General features: G+C 40.6%; 1 protein-coding gene across 3 annotated transcripts in view; it reads right to left on the bottom strand.

The window, feature by feature from the left end:
* Positions 1 to 21,148, bottom strand: part of LOC126204399 (histone-lysine N-methyltransferase SETDB1-like) — a 334,147-nt gene that overhangs the window by 174,425 nt on the left and 138,574 nt on the right. For all 3 annotated transcript variants that reach the window (XM_049938777.1, XM_049938775.1, XM_049938776.1), the window contains 2 exons: positions 17,205 to 17,348; positions 8,535 to 8,632 (listed from right to left, as the gene is read on the bottom strand). In XM_049938777.1, the coding sequence (XP_049794734.1) occupies positions 8,535 to 8,632; positions 17,205 to 17,348 (242 nt within the window). The remainder of the gene's footprint in view (positions 1 to 8,534; positions 8,633 to 17,204; positions 17,349 to 21,148) is intronic.

The raw sequence follows: 21,148 nt of genomic DNA, 5'->3' as shown, positions 1-21,148 counted from the left end.
GTCTTAACTCTGTTGCCAGACATACTGATTTCTGGCATTATGTGCAAGTTTCTTGATTTTTTTAATAACCTTTCTTAGTAATTTTGAGTAGTTTTTATAGTGTGCAACTACTGCAGGGTCTCTACTCGTTCTTGCAAAAAGATACATTTCTCTTTTCCTTTCAGAAGGTACTTTAATCCCCTTGTTGGTCCATGGTTTTTTTACATGGCTGTTTCACCTCCCTTCTGATTAGCTTATGTGGAAAGCTGTTTTCAAATACTGAAGTGAATTATCATGGAATAGATTAAATTTTATATTGGCATTTGGCTCTTCATAAATTCCAGGTTGTTTCTTGTAAACTACTCTTAAAAACATTTGCCCTATAGTCATTAATGATTCTGACTGACTTCCACTGAGGTGTATCCACACTGTAAGGCACTATGTCATTTATACTAACTGTGCATCATGATCAGAGAGAGCATTTGTTACTGGGTAAACAATTATTTTCTTGCTTTGTGCCTCATCAAAGAAAACATTATCAATTATGGACCTGCTGTCTTTATCCAACCATGTTGGAAAAGTTAACTACTGAGAGCAAATTGTAGGATCCAAATAAGGTTTCCAGATCATTTTTCCTATCATTATCCTTTAGAAAAATCTACATTGAAGTCACCACAGACTATTAACTGCTTGCTGATGTGTGACAGTGACAGACAGCACAGTAAGGAATCCAGGTTCCTCATAAATAATTCAAAATTTCCCAGTGGGGATCTATATAATAATACAATTAAAAGTGAACTGTTTACCAGCATTAATTCAAAAGCATAAACTTCTCTGTGCTGATCACTACAAAATCTACTTGTGTAGTGCTTTTGAACTTGTGTTTAGACTGGTAAAAAACATGTAGTTTAATATGTACTTTAGTTCCTGATTTGAAATATGTAGTTTGTGTAGGTTGAAGAAGACTGGAGTGCCAACATATGTTCAAATGTAATGATTAACATCATGTTTTAATTTGTTTTGGCACAACACAAGAGTTCGGTTATGTTTGGAAATATCTTTTAAAATTTGAGGAAAATTACAAGAGATATAAATGAATTAACAGTCTCAATTGCTTCAAAACTTTCCACTTCCATCTCATCTCAGTGTTGATATCAACTAACCTTTTGTTATTGATATCAATCAAAAGGTGAAAATGATGCCGCCTTTAGAAATTCCGGCGACAGTAAACGGCCATAGAAAACTATGGTTTAATCTTATGTCAACATTCATCTAATTTGGAACCACATGTCAGAATCTGAGATCCATTTGCAGCAAACAGTTTATATTCAGCCACTTTTGTCATTTTTTTTATTGCCAGTGGGGGGGTAGTTGCCTATCCACCTTCTACCAAAAACAATTGTCCCGAGTTGTAGTAATCTTTGACAAACAAATGATACTGGCCACCTATGACATTTGTGGCAGAATATTTTAATACTACTGTCTCTGCTCCTTCTGATTCCCACAATTTTGCCATTCACATAGGTGAACACATTTTCTGGTCTACAATCTACATCAAAATGAAAATGGTAGTAACAGTACTTCAATTTTTTATTGCGTCTCAATTGCCTCCTGCACTTATTACGAGAATGTTATAGTCTCTGATTGCAGTTCTCTCTCAGCTGACGTTCTAATTCGACAGACTACACACTTAATTGATAGAGCTGGAAGGAAGGACCTAAACTGATGACAGCTTATGCATTGATGTCGATTGGACTCCATTAACTGATGGCATTCCCGTCATTCAATCTGGCATGAGAGAAGTTCTATCTACATTGGTTTCAGAAATGATCAAATTAGGACCAGGAACCTTGTCTAACCATAAAATCACAAGGATCTCTTTGCTCATGGTATTTTTGGTCCTGCGTGACCTATTATTTTTAACATCATCAGTTGATTTGATTTTAGATTATCTCACTCCAATTCAGTTCCTAATTTCTTATTTGAAACTCCACTTTCCCAGAACACAGAATTTACTAGCTAATGAATATTTATTAGACTTTGAGCTGCCTACCAAACCCTTTAAGTTTTCAACAAATAGTGGCTTGAGCTGTGTTGATTAAGGATTAAATTCTGTATTACAGTTGTGTTACAGGCAATATGAAATTTTGCTTCAGATTGGCAAAACAAAAAAAGGTTTTTTTTACCCAAATGGCAGTAATTTAACATTGACCTTGTCCACTTCAGCTTTATCCTAAATTGCAGCATTGTCAGCAGTGTTTACAGGCTTTTATTTTTCTACTGCTCCTTCTTGATCATATCAGATTCACCACTTGACGAAAACGAAGAGATTTAGGGAAGGGTATTTCTTACATTTACTTAACTTTTTGTATTAAGTTTAAATGTCAACCATCATTTCCTTTTTGTACTAACTTACAACTGTTTTTTGTGAAAACAAAACAGACTACGCAACAAACATAGCAGTTTCATACTTTTTGACAATATATTTTGTAAAACAAATTAATCTACTAGTATGAACTGCTTGAAAAATTAATTACTTTTCAGCCTTTTTTTTATCTTTATGTATCCACATTGCATTGTTACTGTATTTAGATGCTTCTGATCAGCTGCTGTGGAATCAGTAAACTCCATACGCCCAAACAGCCAAAAGAAATTGAGCTCAGAAAGTGCTTCTTCCTTGGCTACGTTAAATAGCTATAGTTCAATTGCCACACAAATAGCAACCATTCTTATAGTGGGTTAGTGTGCATTCAACACAAACTAAAATGAAAGTGTCTTGGAAACGCAGAGAAAAACTAACGTACTATGGTCAATTTGTATTATAATTGGCAAACCGGGAATATAAAGTACATATATTTTAACAGAACAGCTACTGCAAACACGTATTTCTTTTTAAGAATGTGTAGTATCCTGAGTAACAAAACAGCAGTCTGGTGCTCAAAGACTTTGTATGGTAATTATTGACGACATAAATTTACTCTGACCTACTGCAGTTACAAATGATTAACAATTGTTGCAAATCTTCAATTACTTAAACGTCGGAAATACAATGGTTGGATGAAAAGCAGTGGTAACATTGCAATAATATAAAGGATGTGCCTCAAATTGCATCCACACCAGTCAGTTGACGTAGTGCAGGTAAGTGGCAACAGCTGCATTTGAGTCAGTTGCAGTGTGTGCATTCAAAGTGCTGGAGGACAGTTCAGACACCCTAATAGTGTGTTTAGAGAACTCGAACAGTGTGTATGAATCAAGTTTGAAGTGGCACACGGTCAACGTGAACAATAATGTTTTCGGGGACTGCGTAAGGTTTGTAATGATACACCATTGCCATATCATATAGTTGGAGCTACTGTGTATCTGGGGTGGGTGATACTAGAGCATCCACCACATTCACCCGATATGAATCCATGTGATTACGACCTGTTTGAAAAATGAAGGAACCTCTTCATGACGTGTTACAACACAAAAGAGGACATCATCCGTGCCACAGGGCAGTCCTTCAGAAACTTCAACGGAGATGGATGATATGACGGTGTATGATACCGTCCATCTGTGAGGGGGACGTGATCGAAATGGAGGGCATGTAATATGGTGAGCATCTGTCAATAAAGTCTGGTATGAATTACAACGTGTTGCCACTACTTCTTATCTAATCCATGTATTAACTGACATATTTCACAATACTGATGGCCTGCTTAATCATATTTTCACAGTTACCAAAATCAAATTTTCTCCTGAATGTTAGGTTTCATACTCTGGTTAATAGTAAATATAACTAAGTGATACTTGAGTTTAACTTGGTATTTAAAATAATCTGTGTCTGACACATTGAAACCTGACTGTGATATAATAGCTTCAAAAGTAAAGAACAGACTTTAGGGAAACGACAGAACATCTGAATCAAAGTAATGCTTTTAAGCCCAATTCCTTCCAAATATGAGGTCATGGTTGTACCATTGTTCTCCCTCGTCCCACGCCACCCCCACCCCATTTTCTTTGGAACATGATGTAAACCTTGTAAAAGGGCGTCATTAGGTAATGTTAAACATGAAATAGGTCAGCAGGATTGATCATTGTTATTCAAACTATCCTCAAAGATTCAGTCATAATTGTTGAGCACACATCAATGAGTAGAAATGATATAACAACAAAATGCTAGCAAATGCAAGAATATGACTATACAGGAAATGGGCAGGGTTTAAGCGGATTTAGAACTGCTGCTTGCAGAACAAATGCATGAAACTTAGGAATTATTTAAAGATGGAGTCCATACTACATGTCACGCAATGCTGTAATTAGGTTTGTTTGTGAGGATGAGAAAGAAAATCTACACTGAATTCATTAATCTACAACTGACTGCATCCATGTGGTACAATTCCAGTCAGGTACTGGTGTGTGCCTGCGAAGTTCATTCAAATGATTTTCAAACTGCACAAAAAAGGTCAAGCAGTGCCACTGAGGGCATTGTACTAAACCATGCTTTCATTAGGATGCAATATATGTGACAAAGAAAGAAAAGAACATTAAATATGGCCGTGTTCAGAAATCTGTCACAGCTCTGTAAGCTGAATCACTACAGCATTCACCCAAAATGATTTAATGGACATCGCATAAAACTAGGTCTCAATCATCAAATATCTGTAGCATAGGATGTACTTTGTCACCTAATGTGTTCTTTTTATCTTTGATCATAAACTGTACTTAGAAAATAACAACAGACTGACTGAATGGGGTTTAACATCACAGATTGACGTGAACTATATAAGGTTGGAAAGATGACAGACTGTGAAATGTGACATAGGTTATCAAAGATGTTGATCAAATTCTGATGACACTAGTTATTTTAGGGTCTTTTCAAACAATTTTCAATAATTTTTGGGGATGAAAATTATAAACTCACTGATAACAAATGTAGTAACATTAGCTGTATATGCCACCATCATAACGGATATTCCTGCTAGATATACACAATCCATTTGTAGTCTTCAACACAACTTACCACAATAGGTCATCACTCCCAATATCTCTGCTTTACATAAGCTAGACCAAATTCACAGGTGAATGTGTAAAATACTTACTGTTCTAACTCACTTCCACATTAATTTTCTTCACTGCTATAACAAATGGCAGTTTGGCAGTTGTGATACAGCTTAAGGGGAGTTAGAATGGGAAAAACTTTTTTTCATATTTTTGGATTTTTATCTCATTATAAAATTTGCAATTTTCCGAATATAAACTCACATGGGAAGTATTTTATTTTATTTTTTAAAAATATAAACTACCTGTTGTTGAAAATGTTAAAATTTTTATGTGCATTACTTCAATTTCTAATGGGTAATTTTTTATGTAGAAAGCTGTGGACTGATGTGTTAAAAAGGTCATGTCCAGAAGAGGATGGGCACCAGGTTGAGGAAGTTGAAACAAAGTTTGGGAGACAAGAAACTTTCTGATGGTAAAACCTTAAGAGGCAGGCTGACAGACAAAATGATTGATGAACTACAGCAGTATTATGGGATGGCCATTGGAAATAATACTGAGGATTTGTTGAAAATGAAGCAGGCATTATAGGCTACCTTCTTCCACAGACTGTCAACTGATGAAAAACCTGTACACCACTTTTGCTCCTGGATCTGTTTCATGGTGACCTTGCCGCAATGCCCAGTACTCAAACAAAATTAATCCTGGAGCAAACTGCATCAAGAACTAGAATGGATGGACAAGGATCGCATTAATATGGCAGAGTATGCAGCACAGTTGGCCGCTAAGGAGTCCAGAAAGAAGAAAAAAACTTGGGAAAATATCAAAAGGATGATACACAGTATGGTGCAGGGTGCTTCTAAGTGACTAAAAATAAAAAAAGTATTAAGTGAGTTACAGTCTTTTGAAACTTTAGAAGTCTGAAAAATTTACATTTTTCGTTGCATTTTTCCCTAAATATCAGAAATCATTTTGATTACAGTATTCAAATTTTCCTGGAGTAATAACATACATATCCTGAGTAAACTGAACTAAAAGAAGAACATGGTGTTATGTATAATTAAAATTATTTAGGCTAACTTACAAAAAAGTACATAAAATTTTAACTGTGTAATTGAAAAATTGTATTTCCGAAAGTGTGGCTGAAATGCAATTATTGTAGTTCAGTAGGCTCAGAAATATGCAGTTTAATGTCCTGTAAAAGTTTCATGTCAATGGCTACAGTGGTTCCTGAAGTATAGGGCAGCAAAGTCACTAAATTTAACACTTTCAGGATAGGGCATTCCAACTCCCCTTAAGGACAATGTCTTATGATTCATTTAATTTGCATTTTAAAATCTGATGACAATTTGCCTAGTAACAAGCGCATCATTTCCAGTAGTCATGAGACAAAAGTCGTGATCACATCATAATACAAATACATTGAGTACAGTGATGGTAAACACTGTAGGATACACTGTAGGATGGGACATAGCCAGATGAACTAATATGCATACCAAGTGATGTAGGATGCACAAACCTATGCATTTAATGTTTGGCGAAAATCACACAATGGGAACTACAAGTAGTAATATCAACAATGTAGGAAAAGATAGATTGCTACTTACCGTAAAGAAGACATGCCAATTTGCAGACAGGGCATGATTAAATGACACTCTCATATAGCTTTCACCAAAGCCTATGTCAGTTAACACACACACACACACACACACACACACACACACACACACAAAAGCAAGCACACCTCTCACACACATGACCACCAACTCCAGCATCTAGGGTCGGAATTCTGGCACAGAATAAAAAAATCGTAGCAGGCCATACCAACTCACCCAGAAGACTGAAAAAAATCTTTGCAGCAAATAGGACAACATGAATTGCAGTGCAATGGTTCTAGCACAGAAAACTTGGTAAAAATGTCTGAAAGGGCACCAATGCACTTACATTTAAGTGTGCTTTAGTAATGTTTCTTACAAGTATCTGTGTGAAAGAAGATGGCAAAGGCAGTAGGCAATGACTCATAAATAAGATGATTTCCTTTTGAACGCAGGAAAATAACCTATTTTCACCTTGTTCATGTAACCTGAAGGCATATAGATATCACCTTCTGACATAACCTAGGCATCCAGTTATTCTACACATCAATGTTTCACCACAATCAGATTGTCAGAATCATATTTCTTGGCTCCATCAATTCTCAACAATGCTTTCATCTTCCAACATAACCTCAAGCTTGGCTACATGGCTCCACCTGCCACCACAAACTGGATATGCTTTAGGCGGTTAATTAACAACTATTTCATAATATGAGAAAACCTGTACAAATATACATTCAGATCTTGGCTTGAGAATGGTGTCATTATTTACTAGTTTTAAATGTTTATAAACATAAAACTGTGTCATTCGCAAAACTTACAAAAGTAGTATCTTGTGACTACAACATCAATGAGTCACAACTGGAATCAGCTAACTCATAAGAACAGCTATGTCTAATCATTTGTGGTAATATGAAAAGGAATGATCACATTAGGTCAACATGAATGGCAACAGATTTGTTTAACTCTTGAAAATGTGTACTGGGAATTCTAAAACACATTAATTGGCAAATCTTAAGAAAGATGACAAGTATCCCACAAAAACACAAAGTTTCAAGACCCTGTATGAAGTGAAGACTCTATAGATGTTCTTTAATGGCATTAAAATTTGGGGTGAAAGGATATCAGTTATGAGATTCACTGATGACATTGCTATCCCCAGTGAAAGTGAAGAACAATAAAACACACACACACACACACACACACACACGTGTAGACAGGTGGCAACTATAAAGAGGAATGCAAGAAAAGTGTATTTTAGGTGTCTGAAAAGATGAGAGAGAGAGAGAGAGAGAGAGAGAGAGAACAGCAGCAAATTGTATTTCCTAGCATATATGCATCGTGACTTTACGAGCTCACCACTGGCTACCTCCAACCTGATGCAATAACGCTTTACCACCATTTACCCGAAGCCACACAAACCAACAACATATGCATAGAAACCCATTTGTCAATGTTAGCTGAAAACTCATTTCATGACATGACATGACTAGATTGAAAGCGAAACTACATAATGCTTTAAAATTTGGCTATGTTACAATTTACTGTTTTCAATGGACTACAACAACCAGTAGAATTTTGGATTATACAAATGCTGCTGGTATGTTGCAGTATTTACTGCAAGATGTAGAGGCTTGTACAGGATAGACTAGTGTGAAGAGCTGCATAAAAGCAGACTTTGGACTTAAGACTACAAAAACACAGCCTACATGATGTGGACTAAAGGATGTCTTCATTGGAGATTGAGGAAAGAAATCAGTCATGGTCTTTTACACTGAAGTATCTCAGCATTTTTTTTTAATAAATAAGAAGGGAATTAAATTTTGCTACTACTAAATGCTATTTCAATTCTAGAACCACAGCACCACCTCAGTAGTCAGAAAACTATTTTCAAATGTTACTAGTTTTTCTTAACTTCACAATGTGACCAACTTCAATATCAATGCAACGAATAATTTGCCTGATAATTACCGCACATACCTTAATTGGTGCACTGCAAGCTGCATAAAACTCTCTTCTGAATCTATCAATTATTCTCTGGGCTTCATCTATTTCATCTGTAAACTTTTTTGCTTCCTCTGAAGAAGAAAAAAGAAAATATAAATGAAATGCAATCCAACATTTTGTGACTGGAAATTGGTTGAACAACAGACAATAAGCTCCATTTCAGCTTTCTCTGATTTTAGCTCTACATTATAAGTATGTGAATGAAGAAAAATAAAATTTCTAATGGAAGGTAGATAATGTAGTTATAAGACTTTTAGTCTCACTCATCAGAAAGTTAAACGCAGTATCAGAATCATATTGCGCCTTAATTCTGAAATAGTCTTCAGCATCAGATAATGTGCATATTCATGATTTCAGGCCAGGCCTACAATATCTTGTGTGTTCCCAAAAGCAACACTTTTTTTTTTTTTTAATTTATGAAAAGTTGTAATACAATTCAGCCAGAAACTGCAGCAAATTTTGTATTGTGGGAATCAGTGGCTGTAGAATTGCATCATGATTAATAAAACTGTGTAAGATGTACGATAAATCATTACTTCTGATTCTACTAGTTTTGTGGTGTTAGGAGCCACATCTTCAGCGGTACTCCAAATCACAATGTACTCCCAACGATAAGCTGTAGATGACCCAACATTCTTTGTCCAATTGTGATAAAAATGTTCAACCATCAAGAAACCGGTAGTCCAACTTAAAATAGAGCAGAATGCTGGGATCATCATCCTGATACAGGAAAACTAAAGTTTAACACTGCTATGACAACATGGGTGACCACCTACACAAACTTATGTCACATTGATGTTAAGCATTAGTTTTCCTGTATGAGGACGATGTTCCCTGCACTCTGCTATATTTTAAACTGGTCTACCAACCTCTTGATGGTCAAACATTTTTATTATTCAAATGTATTATGAAATAAACATGTAACCCTAAAGATGAGGCTCTAATGCCATGAAACTAGTTGGATCAGGAACAAAGATTTATCATACAGTTTAACCCATATATTACCTTTTTTTTATACTGCAACATTAACATAGTGCTCTTGTTCCAAATTAGTTTGAATATTCAAATTTAATACATACAGACAAACAAATTGAAAAATTTATAGCTATGCTAAAAAATGTTTTAAAATATTAACATATTCAATGCATGTCTGCCAAAATTAGAATACAGCAGGAAAGTGTGACTCACAGCAAAATTATAAAACACTTCTGAATCTCTGGCTCTTAAAAACTATTTAAAAGTACACTCCTGGAAATTGAAATAAGAACACCGTGAATTCATTGTCCCAGGAAGGGGAAACTTTATTGACACATTCCTGGGGTCAGATACATCACATGATCACACTGACAGAACCACAGGCACATAGACACAGGCAACAGAGCATGCACAATGTCGGCACTAGTACAGTGTATATCCACCTTTCGCAGCAATGCAGGCTGCTCTTCTCCCATGGAGACGATCGTAGAGATGCTGGATGTAGTCCTGTGGAACGGCTTGCCATGCCATTTCCACCTGGCGCCTCAGTTGGACCAGCGTTCGTGCTGGACGTGCAGACCGCGTGAGACGACGCTTCATCCAGTCCCAAACATGCTCAATGGGGGACAGATCCAGAGATCTTGCTGGCCAGGGTAGTTGACTTACACCTTCTAGAGCACGTTGGGTGGCACGGGATACATGCGGACGTGCATTGTCCTGTTGGAACAGCAAGTTCCCTTGCCGGTCTAGGAATGGTAGAACGATGGGTTCGATGACGGTTTGGATGTACCGTGCACTATTCAGTGTCCCCTCGACGATCACCAGTGGTGTACGGCCAGTGTAGGAGATCGCTCCCCACACCATGATGCCGGGTGTTGGCCCTGTGTGCCTCGGTCATATGCAGTCCTGATTGTGGCGCTCACCTGCACGGCGCCAAACACGCATACGACCATCATTGGCACCAAGGCAGAAGCGACTCTCATCGCTGAAGACGACACGTCTCCATTTGTCCCTCCATTCACGCCTGTCGCGACACCACTGGAGGCGGGCTGCATGATGTTGGGGCGTGAGCGGAAGACGGCCTAACGGTGTGCGGGACCGTAGCCCAGCTTCATGTAGACGGTTGCGAATGGTCCTCGCCGATACCCCAGGAGCAACAGTGTCCCTAATTTGCTGGGAAGTGGCGGTGCGGTCCCCTACGGCACTGCGTAGGATCCTACGGTCTTGGCGTGCATCCGTGCGTCGCTGCGGTCCGGTCCCTGGTCGACGGGCACGTGCACCTTCCGCCGACCACTGGCGACAACATCGATGTACTGTGGAGACCTCACGCCCCACGTGTTGAGCAATTCGGCGGTACGTCCACCCGGCCTCCCGCATGCCCACTATACGCCCTCGCTCAAAGTCCGTCAACTGCACATACGGTTCACGTCCACGCTGTCGCGGCATGCTACCAGTGTTAAAGACTGCGATGGAGCTCCGTATGCCACGGCAAACTGGCTGACACTGACGGCGGCGGTGCACAAATGCTGCGCAGCTAGCGCCATTCGACGGCCAACACCGCGGTTCCTGGTGTATCCGCTGTGCCGTGTGTGTGATCATTGCTTGTACAGCCCTCTCGCAGTGTCCGGAGCAAGTATGGTGGGTCTGACACACCGGTGTCAATGTGTTCTTTTTTCCATTTCCAGGAGTGTATTTCAAGTGGAGAAACGAAACAGGAACTATGAATATAAAAGATAAAATGTACAAGTCCTCCGGAACAAAAAGTAATTCCACACCCTGAATCAAGAAAACATAATGTACTGGAAAAAGATCAGTAGAAGTAACATTGACATCTCGGTTGCGGGAAGTCAATTATGCATTCCCTGTCACTATTTGGTTAAAGAAAGTTAAAAATTAAATTCACAAGAAGAGGAAGAGACTTAATTGGAGAAAAAAGAATGAACAAAACACATATACTAGCAATCCCTGCCACAGTTAGGTTAAAGGAAGTTAAAAATGCAATTCACAAAAAGAGGAAGAAGGGACTTAATTGGGAAAAAGGAACTAACAATATATATACACTAGCCTTTTTCCCCTGTCTTTGCCTACGTACGTATGTATCACTCATAATGCACGTGCCTCTTCTTTCCCTCTCTTGGTCCATCTTATCCTCCCCTCCTCTCTACCAATCACCTCACCACCCTATCTGCCCATCTCCCCCATCAGACCACTGCACCCACCTTCCCATCCCTCCTCTCTGTCTGTCTCCTCCTCAGCTCTCTCTGCCCATCTTTCTCTGTCTTCTCTCTGTCCATCTCCTCCTCACCCCTCTTTCTGTTCTTCTCCTCCACACCCAACTCTCACTATCCCGTCATCCTCATCCTCCTTGTTCTCTGACCATGCACTACCCTCCTTCCCCCCACCCCCCCACCCCCAATCTCTACCCTCCCTATGTCATGTTCATCCACACACTGTCAAGCACTTGAAAACAGTTTTTTTGCTTCTGATATGTAGGCTGCCAGGCAAAGCAAGCGGATACTACTCCAACATGCCTGTTGTGTAGGTAAGCCTATATGGCAGGGACTGAAAGAAGATCTTTTTGCCTATAACTTCATTCATATTGGAACAAGTAGGCTGTAAAGCCCCAAATGTGGATACTTGTGAAGAGTCAAACAATGGAGTGTGTGTGTGCTTATGTGTGTCTATTGTTGACAAAGGCCATTGTCCGAAAGCTTTAAGTGTGAAAATCTTTTTGTTGTGCCTACCTGCGACTCAACATCTCCAATATACGGTGAGTAGCAACTTTCCTTCTCATAATATTGTTACGTGTGAAGAGTGCTGTTTATATGTCAAATCTGATTGAAATTGATCTGGGCTTTTGGAGGAAATGCAGGCCGTATGTACCTCTCACAAACATACACAGTTTTTTATATATGCTAGCCCCTCCCCCCAGTTCCGCCTGTGTACGCTCATCTCTTCTACCACTCTCTGTGTTCGTTTCTTCCTCCCCTGTCACTATGTCCACCCCATCTTCACCCTCTCACTGTCCACTGCCTCCTCTCCACACACTCTCTTCAACTCCTCCTCCCCTCTCTTTTCCCATCTTCTCCATCCCCTCTGTATGGTCAAAACTCCTACCACCCTTCTGTCTGTTTGGCCTCCCACACACCCCTCTCTGTCCATCACCTCCTATCCTCTCTCTCTGATCTAGACCCTCCTGCCCTCTTTCTCCCAATTCATCACCTCTTGCCCTCTTTCTCTGTCCACCCCTATCTATATCCATCTCAACCTCCCCCCCCCCCCCCCAGTCATGCCACCTCCCCACATGTAGGCTGACCTGCCAAACACATTGACAAGGCAAAGCAGTGCTGGTACTAGTGAAGTTTGCTATTTGTGTGCCAAATTTGGTTAAAATCGATCCAGGGGTTTGGGAGAAGATCCCATACATACAAACCTATCTAAATACATATATCTAAAGTCCACTTTATGTATGTATGTGTGTTCGACAAATATTGTTCACGTCTCGTATTTCCCACATCTCTCTCTCTCACCTCACTCTGTCCATCTCGTCATACCACCTCTCTGCTCCCTCCCCCCTTTTTATTGCCTCCTCTGGTCATCTTCTCCTCCTCATCTGCCTTTCTCTCCCAATCCATCCCTCTGTGCATCTACTCCTCCTTCACTTCTCCCCCTTCTCTCTCTGTCCATCTCCTCCTGCCCACCTCTCCACACAGTCCCTCCTTCACACCTCACATCCTTTCATCTCCTCCTCCATCTCTCCATACCCATCTTATCCTCACCTTCTCTCTGTCCCTTCCCCCTTCCTCCTCTCCCTGTTGATGTTGTCCTCCTTCCCCATCTTCCTATCTATCTTCTTCTGCCAGTCTCTGTCCCTCCTTCTGCCCCTCTCTCTGTCCATCTCCACCAGCCCTCCCTCTCTCTGACCATCCCCTCTTGCAAATTCTCTTTCTATCCATCCCCTCCTGCCCCACTCTCTCTCTTCATCCCCAGCTTCATCTATCTCAACTTCTCCCAGCTGTGATTATACACATGTGCGCCCCTACATAACACGATGATGATACTACAACATGCCTGTCATGCAGAGCAGCCATGGCAGGGGCTGAAAAAACACATTTTTCTCTTATCTCTGCTCCCATTGGAGCTACAAGGTTATAATCCCCACAGTGCTGATACTCCTGAAGTGTGCTTTTGGTGTGCAAAATTTGGTTGAAATCGAACAAGGGTTATGGGAGGAGATCCTGAACCTGCATATAGATATACATACTTAAATGCTCTCCATCTTCTCCTCTCACTCTTCCCATCCATCATCTCCTCCCTTTCTTCCCATCCACCTATATCTGCCTTTCTCCCCAAACACCTATTCCTCCCAACCACTCTATCCCACTTCCCATTTTTCCCTCTTTGTCCATCCCCTACTCTATTATCTCAACCCTAATCCATGTCCATCTGCATGCATAGCATCTACCCAATGGGTTGAAAAATCTTCGTTTGCCATACATCTGCTCGTACTGGAGGTAGGAAGTTACGAACCTACAGTGCTGTTGTGACGTTTGCTGTTTGAGTGCCACATTTGGTTGAACTCGCTGCAGGTGTTTTGGAGGAGCTCTTGGACATGCATACATACAGACTGCTTTGCATATACATCCCAGCCTTTGCCCTATGGCTTTAACCCATACATGTCAAGCATATGTATCTCTCGCACCTCCTCCTCTCTACCTTCTGTGGCCGGTTCTTCCTCCTCCATCTCACCTTATCCTCCACCATATTGGATCCATCTTCTCCTCTCCACTCTCTCTGGCTCTTCATACCCTCCTAAACCATCTCTCTGTCCGTCTCCTCTCCACTGAAACAACAACCTCATTCCCCTCCTCCTGTTCATGTTGCCCCTCTCTCCATATCCTCCTCCCCTTCTCCCTTTTCCATTTGCCCACTATCCATTAACACCTTCTCCCTGTCTCCTGCATCTACCTCTCCCACTGGCTGTCTCCTCCTTCCTGTTTATCGGTACACATCCTCCTATTGCCCTTCGTTCCTCTCTCTACCATCTCATTTGCCTCCCCTAGTTTCTGCCTCCGGATCCTCCCCCCCCATCCCATCCGCCCACCTCCTCTGCCCATCTCCTGCTCCTCCCCATTTCTGTCCGTGCCATCCTCCCCCTCTCTACGTCCATCTTCTCCTGCTGCCTTTCTGTACACCTTCTCCTTTCCACCTCACCCTATTCATCTCTTGCTACCCCCTCTCCCTATCCATTTCCCACTGCCACACTCCCTCTCTCTCTTCCCTATACATCTGCTTCTTCCCCTCTCCCTTGCTCTCCCTCCTTTCCTGTCTTCCTATCATCAATCCCTTCATCCCCATCCATCTACTCCTCGCCTCTCTCTGTCCCCCTCTGCTACTCCTTCTCTGATAAACCTCTCCAAACTCCACCTCTGCCTATCCTCCTCCACCAATCTCCACCTTTCCCCATCCACACTCATTCACACATGTAACTGCTACAGAACAAGTTGAAGAAGCAGGCCGATGTTACTCCAACACAGAATGACTATTGTGCAGAGAAGCACACACACATGCAGCTAATAATTTGTTTCTTACCCCTGATGTTTAGGCTGCCCTACAAAGTAGGCCAATAAGGCACATCAATTCTATTCACACAGAACACACCTGTCATGCAGGGTAGCCTACATATCAGAGGCTGAAAAAATGTTATTACTAGTCTCCAATCCTACTGGAGCTAGGAAGTTATAAACCTCTCGGTGTTAATACTCATGAAGTATCTTGTTTGTGCACTAAATTTGGTTGACATCGCTCTGGGGTTTGGGAGGAGATACTGGACACTTGTACTTACAGAGAGTGTCTGAGTGACTTTAACTTCATTTCTGACAGCCCCCAATTTATTCATCTTGCCAAAGTATGTCAATATTTCAAATGTAAATGTTATCCTGCTCATTTTCCTTCTTTGATATCTACAGCAATAGCTATATCTGTGTCCTCACGGCTACATCTAGAAGTGGAATAAACTGTTCACCAAATACATTCCAGTCAAATTATATTTTCTGCTGAGCCATGAATAGTAAGACATTCATTAAACTTCAACCAGATCTCCACAATCATATGCAATAGTACCCAGTTTCTAAACATGTTTCAGAACACAATATTGTCAAATCCACCAAGAAATATCTACAACACCTACATCGACATGACTACTCTGCAGTCCACATGCAAGCACCTGGCAGAGGCTTTAGTCCTTGTTCAATTTGCTCTATTAAAAAATATAGAAATCAACAAAATTAAATACTTTTCCTTACACTTTCAGTGGAATTACACTAAGCATGGCATGAATACTCTTAATATGTTGTTTTGCTGCTTTTGCATTTGACAAACATTGTATTTTGTACTAATATACATGCCTCCAACAATTTCACAACTTCATCAAGACAGTAAAATGAAAGTGTTGTAGTAAGTAAGAAGGCAAGTGATTCCCATCACAGTAAACACACACAATGACAAACGAAATGAGGACAGTACCATAAATTGGAACTCAGATCAAGGTACCTCAGCTGATATTTAGCATCCATCATTTCTCATATGCAGAGCCTGGAAAGCTTATCAAGGAAACCACTGCTTGGGAAAGAAAGAAGTCTAAGTTCAAGTCATAGTCTATCACTCAATCATAATTTGTTACTAATGTTTACACAACAAGTAAACACAATGACACAGTAGTTAACCACATGTGTAACTTAAACTGCATGAGGGGAGAGGAGCACTGTGAGGGAACAAACCCTGCATCCCTCTTGCAGGGCTGGCAGTTTACACCAATGTTCTGTGCTTTCAGGAAAGTGAAATTTTACAGATTGCACATGATTTGCGAATTCCATCTGTGTTGTGACAGGCATACTCTAACACCATGGAGGATCAGTCTCCTCACAACAAAAGAGAACAATGAGCAATGTACAAGTCAAAGTATTACACAGCACATGAAGCATTCGGCAACTGCTAATATATGATTGTTCGCTGAGGTTGCCATTTTCTTAAATGAGAATAGCACAGGCCTGACCTGTATTAGTATATTACATACCCTCATTTCAAAACACTCTACCACCTGTAACTGCCATGTTAAACTTTTCACATAGTTCAGTATAAAATCTTGTCCAATAATTACTGTTCTTCTGTTTTCTTATTAACAGTCAGCTACCCACTGTATAGAGCCACAGCCTTTGTACTCAAATTATTTTATTACACTTTTTCATTGGATCAGTTTACATTCTCTATGATCCACCTCACACCTCTCTAATTATTATTTACACAGCTGCAAAGAAGCAGGTTCTGCATATTTATCAGCTCCTCCACAGGAGTTAATAATTTTTATGCCGAAGGAAGATAAAGTGATTCACTTCTTGGAAAAGTTTCATATTCCCTGAAAATACAGGACCTTGTTTGTATTTTTTGCCTGATATTCGCCTCAGTTCCATTATTTTATGGAAGTTACTTATTTAATTACAAATAGTCAAATTAATTATGTATTTCACAATACCCATATGTAGCTGTTTTACTGGGAACAATGTTTTGGAGGGGGAATACTTGCTGTCATTCTTTCTTTACTCAGTTACGTGCATTTTCCATAAAAAAGACTATGCCTGAATGCGTGTGAAAAATATAAATATCGCTTACTTTCTTGTTTGTCCATCACATCCATAAGGTACTCAGTGCCTTGTTCCAATTGGAAATGCCAGTCAAACTTGGAGAAAGTTGACTCCAAAACAGGACATATATTTTCCACTATGTATTCAGCATCACCGTCAGATAGCACACAGTCTGAAACAAAAGATAACAATAATATGCAAAAAAATAAATAAATAAAATAAAATAAAATAAATAGCTTTGTTGCATTCCTAACATTGACAAAATAAATTCATTAAAAATGCAGTCACACTGCATTTCATTTACGTCCTTTTAAGTCATTGAATTACACAATTCTTTTTAAGTTTTTGAATTTTTAATTCAGTGACACTCCTGCCATTGAGATAAACCCCTCGTGGCAAGCAACAAATATTCTGGCTGTCTTTTCCTTCTATATATTATTGTGACAATATTTTCTACTAAGGTATACGATATTCTCGATAATGCCTGCCAGATTGTTTTCACTGGATTTGAATAAATAGCTATACCTATCTGAATGTTTAGCGTATTATTTCCACAAGCAATAGGTGACTGGCTTCCAAATTACAAACATAGCAGCTATTTTGCAAATGATGATACAATACCACTTTTTAGCTATTTATTAACAATTCCCTCCTCTCTAGGGCAACAGCAACATCAGTGAGTTGGCTGAAATAATTTTAAATGAATTTCAGCTCTTTTGTGAATATATTAGCATGCAGTTCTTTTCAAAGATAGTGAGCATTCCAAACTGGCATGTCCATTACTAGGCATTATGGATCCATTTATTTATGGTCCAAAAAAATTTTTAGAGCGATTTGATTGTTGAGATGGTTGGTTGGCTTAATGATGACAGGGACCAAACTACAAGGTCATCGCTCCCTCCTAGTTGTAACAGCAGGCCTCTTACCAGAAGAACCCCCATCCACCCAACACACAATACACAGAAAAGACTAGTACCACAGACAGGGTGAGAGAAGCACAGAAAAACAGAGGAAGGACACCAATTCAGACATAATGTGCAAGTAAGCGGAAAAACAGCAGAAGAGTGGGTACAGTGAGGATTGGGGCAGATCACAAAGCCCAAATAGCCATTGCTCATCCTACCAACCCCTAAATGGGGTGACGAGGCTGAGACACCCTCCGCCATAGTGTGTGATAAAAACCCCCTTCATGGCGTGAAACCAGACCACAAGGGCAGCGAGTCAGGAAGATTATAGAGGATAGCCTGTCATGAGGTCCAGACATAGATCACTGAGTGGCCACACTGTTTGAGGGCAAAAAAAGAATCCTGGACAGTCGAGATAAAGATATGATGTGGATAACCCAGGTCAAGTGCATGTAAACTACAGATGAGGAAGGACTCAGCAGTGCACAAACGGATATGCTCAAGAGCATGAAGGATGGCTACCAACTCTGCAGTGAAAACACTGCAGCCATCCAGCAAGGTGTGGAGTTCATTACATCCCACATGAACATAAGCAAAACCAGTGTGACTGACAACCATTGGGCCATCAGTTTAGACTACTTCTGAAACGCAAAACACACCAAGGATGATAAATAATTGGTAGTCAAGGGCCTCAGGCTGAGCCAAGTCTTTTGGACCTTGTGACAGGTCAAGGCAGAGCTGTGGACGGCATATGAACCACGCAGGTGTACATGAGAGGACCCGAAGAATTGGTAGTAGAGGGGAAAGTTGGAGTTGTGAGAAACAGGAATGGATGCAGATGGTGATCGTAACCCCAGACCTGGGCCATCATTGCAGGAGGTGGACCTCTGTATCTGGAAAGAGGAGTTGGTAATTCAGATGCTCCGAGCAGCAGCGGATGCTTCATGGATAATCAATCAGCTGTTGGTGGTGCAGAACCTGCAACAGTGGGGTCCCGGCCTCTGTTAGGAGGCTGATCATTGGGCTAGTCCAAAAGACGCCAGTTGCCAGTCATATCCCACAATGGTATATCGGGTCCAACTTCTGTAATGTCAAAGCTGATGCTGGGCCATAATTGAGACTCCCATAATCTAGACAGATTATGGGAGTCTCAATTATGGCCCAGCATCAGCTTTGACATTACAGAAGTTGGACCCGATATACCATTGTGGGATATGACTGGCAACTGGCGTCTTTTGGACTAGCCCAATGATCAGCCTCCTAACAGAGGCCGGGACCCCACTGTTGCAGGTTCAAAGTCAAAGCTGATGCTGGGCCATAATTGAGACTCCCATAATCTAGACAGCTTCCCCCATGAACCATGGACCTTGCCGTTGGTGGGGAGGCTTGCGTGCCTCAGCGATACAGATGGCCGTACCGCAGGTGCAACCACAACGGAGGGGTATCTGTTGAGAGGCCAGACAAACATGTGGTTCCTGAAGAGGGGCAGCAGCCTTTTCAGTAGTTGCAGGGGCAACAGTCTGGATGATTGACTGATCTGGCCTTGTAACATTAACCAAAACGGCCTTGCTGTGCTGGTACTGCGACGGCTGAAAGCAAGGGGAAACTACAGCCGTAATTTTTCCCGAGGACATGCAGCTTTACTGTATGATTAAATGATGATGGCTTCCTCTTGGGTAAAATATTCAGGAGGTAAAATAGTCCCCCATTCGGATCTCCGGGCGGGGACTACTCAAGAGGACGTCGTTATCAGGAGAAAGAAAACTGGCATTCTACGGATCGGAGCGTGGAATGTCAGATCCCTTAATCGGGCAGGTAGGTTAGAAAATTTAAAAAGGGAAATGGAGAGGTTAAAGTTAGATATAGTGGGAATTAGTGAAGTTCGGTGGCAGGAGGAACAAGACTTTTGGTCAGGTGATTACAGGGTTATAAATACAAAATCAAATAGGGGTAATGCAGGAGTAGGTTTAATAATGAATAAAAAAATAGGAGTGCGGGTTAGCTACTACAAACAGCATAGTGAACGCATTATTGTGGCCAAGATAGACACGAAGCCCATGCCTACTACAGTAGTACAAGTTTATATGCCAACTAGCTCTGCAGATGATGAAGAAATTGATGAAATGTATGACGAGATAAAAGAAATTATTCAGGTAGTGAAGGGAGACGAAAATTTAATAGTCATGGGTGACTGGAATTCGTCAGTAGGAAAAGGGAGAGAAGGAAACATAGTAGGTGAATATGGATTGGGGGGAAGAAATGAAAGAGGAAGCCGCCTTGTAGAATTTTGCACAGAGCATAACTTAATCATAGCTAATACTTGGTTCAAGAATCATAAAAGAAGGTTGTATACCTGGAAGAATCCTGGAGATACTAATAGGTATCAGATAGATTATATAATGGTAAGACAGAGATTTAGGAACCAGGTTTTAAATTGTAAGACATTTCCAGGGGCAGATGTGGATTCTGACCACAATCTATTGGTTATGAACTGCAGATTGAAACTGAAGAAACTGCAAAAAGGTGGGAATTTAAGGAGATGGGACCTGGATAAACTGAAAGAACCAGAGGTTGTAGAGAGTTTCAGGGAGAGCATAAGGGAACAATTGACAGGAATGGGGGAAAGAAATACAGTAGAAGAAGAATGGGTAGCTCTGAGGGATGAAGTAGTGAAGGCAGCAGAGGATCAAGTAGGTAAAAAGACGTGGGCTAATAGAAATCCTTGGGTAACAGAAGAAATATTGAATTTAATTGATGAAAGGAGAAAATATAAAAATGCAGTAAATGAAGCAGGCCAAAGGGAATACAAACGTCTCAAAAATGAGATCGACAGAAAGTGCAAAATGGCTAAGCAGGGATGGCTAGAGGACAAATGTAAGGATGTAGAGGCTTGTCTCACTAGGGGTAAGATAGATACTGCCTACAGGAAAATTAAAGAGACCTTTGGAGAGAAGAGAACCACTTGTATGAATATCAAGAGCTCAGATGGCAACCCAGTTCTAAGCAAAGAAGGGAAGGCAGAAAGGTGGAAGGAGTATATAGAGGGTTTATACAAGGGTGATGTACT

This window comes from Schistocerca nitens, chromosome 9 (genome assembly GCF_023898315.1).
Source record: "Schistocerca nitens isolate TAMUIC-IGC-003100 chromosome 9, iqSchNite1.1, whole genome shotgun sequence".
Taxonomy (NCBI): Eukaryota; Metazoa; Arthropoda; class Insecta; order Orthoptera; family Acrididae; genus Schistocerca; species Schistocerca nitens.
This window is presented reverse-complemented; position numbering and strand designations above follow the sequence as displayed.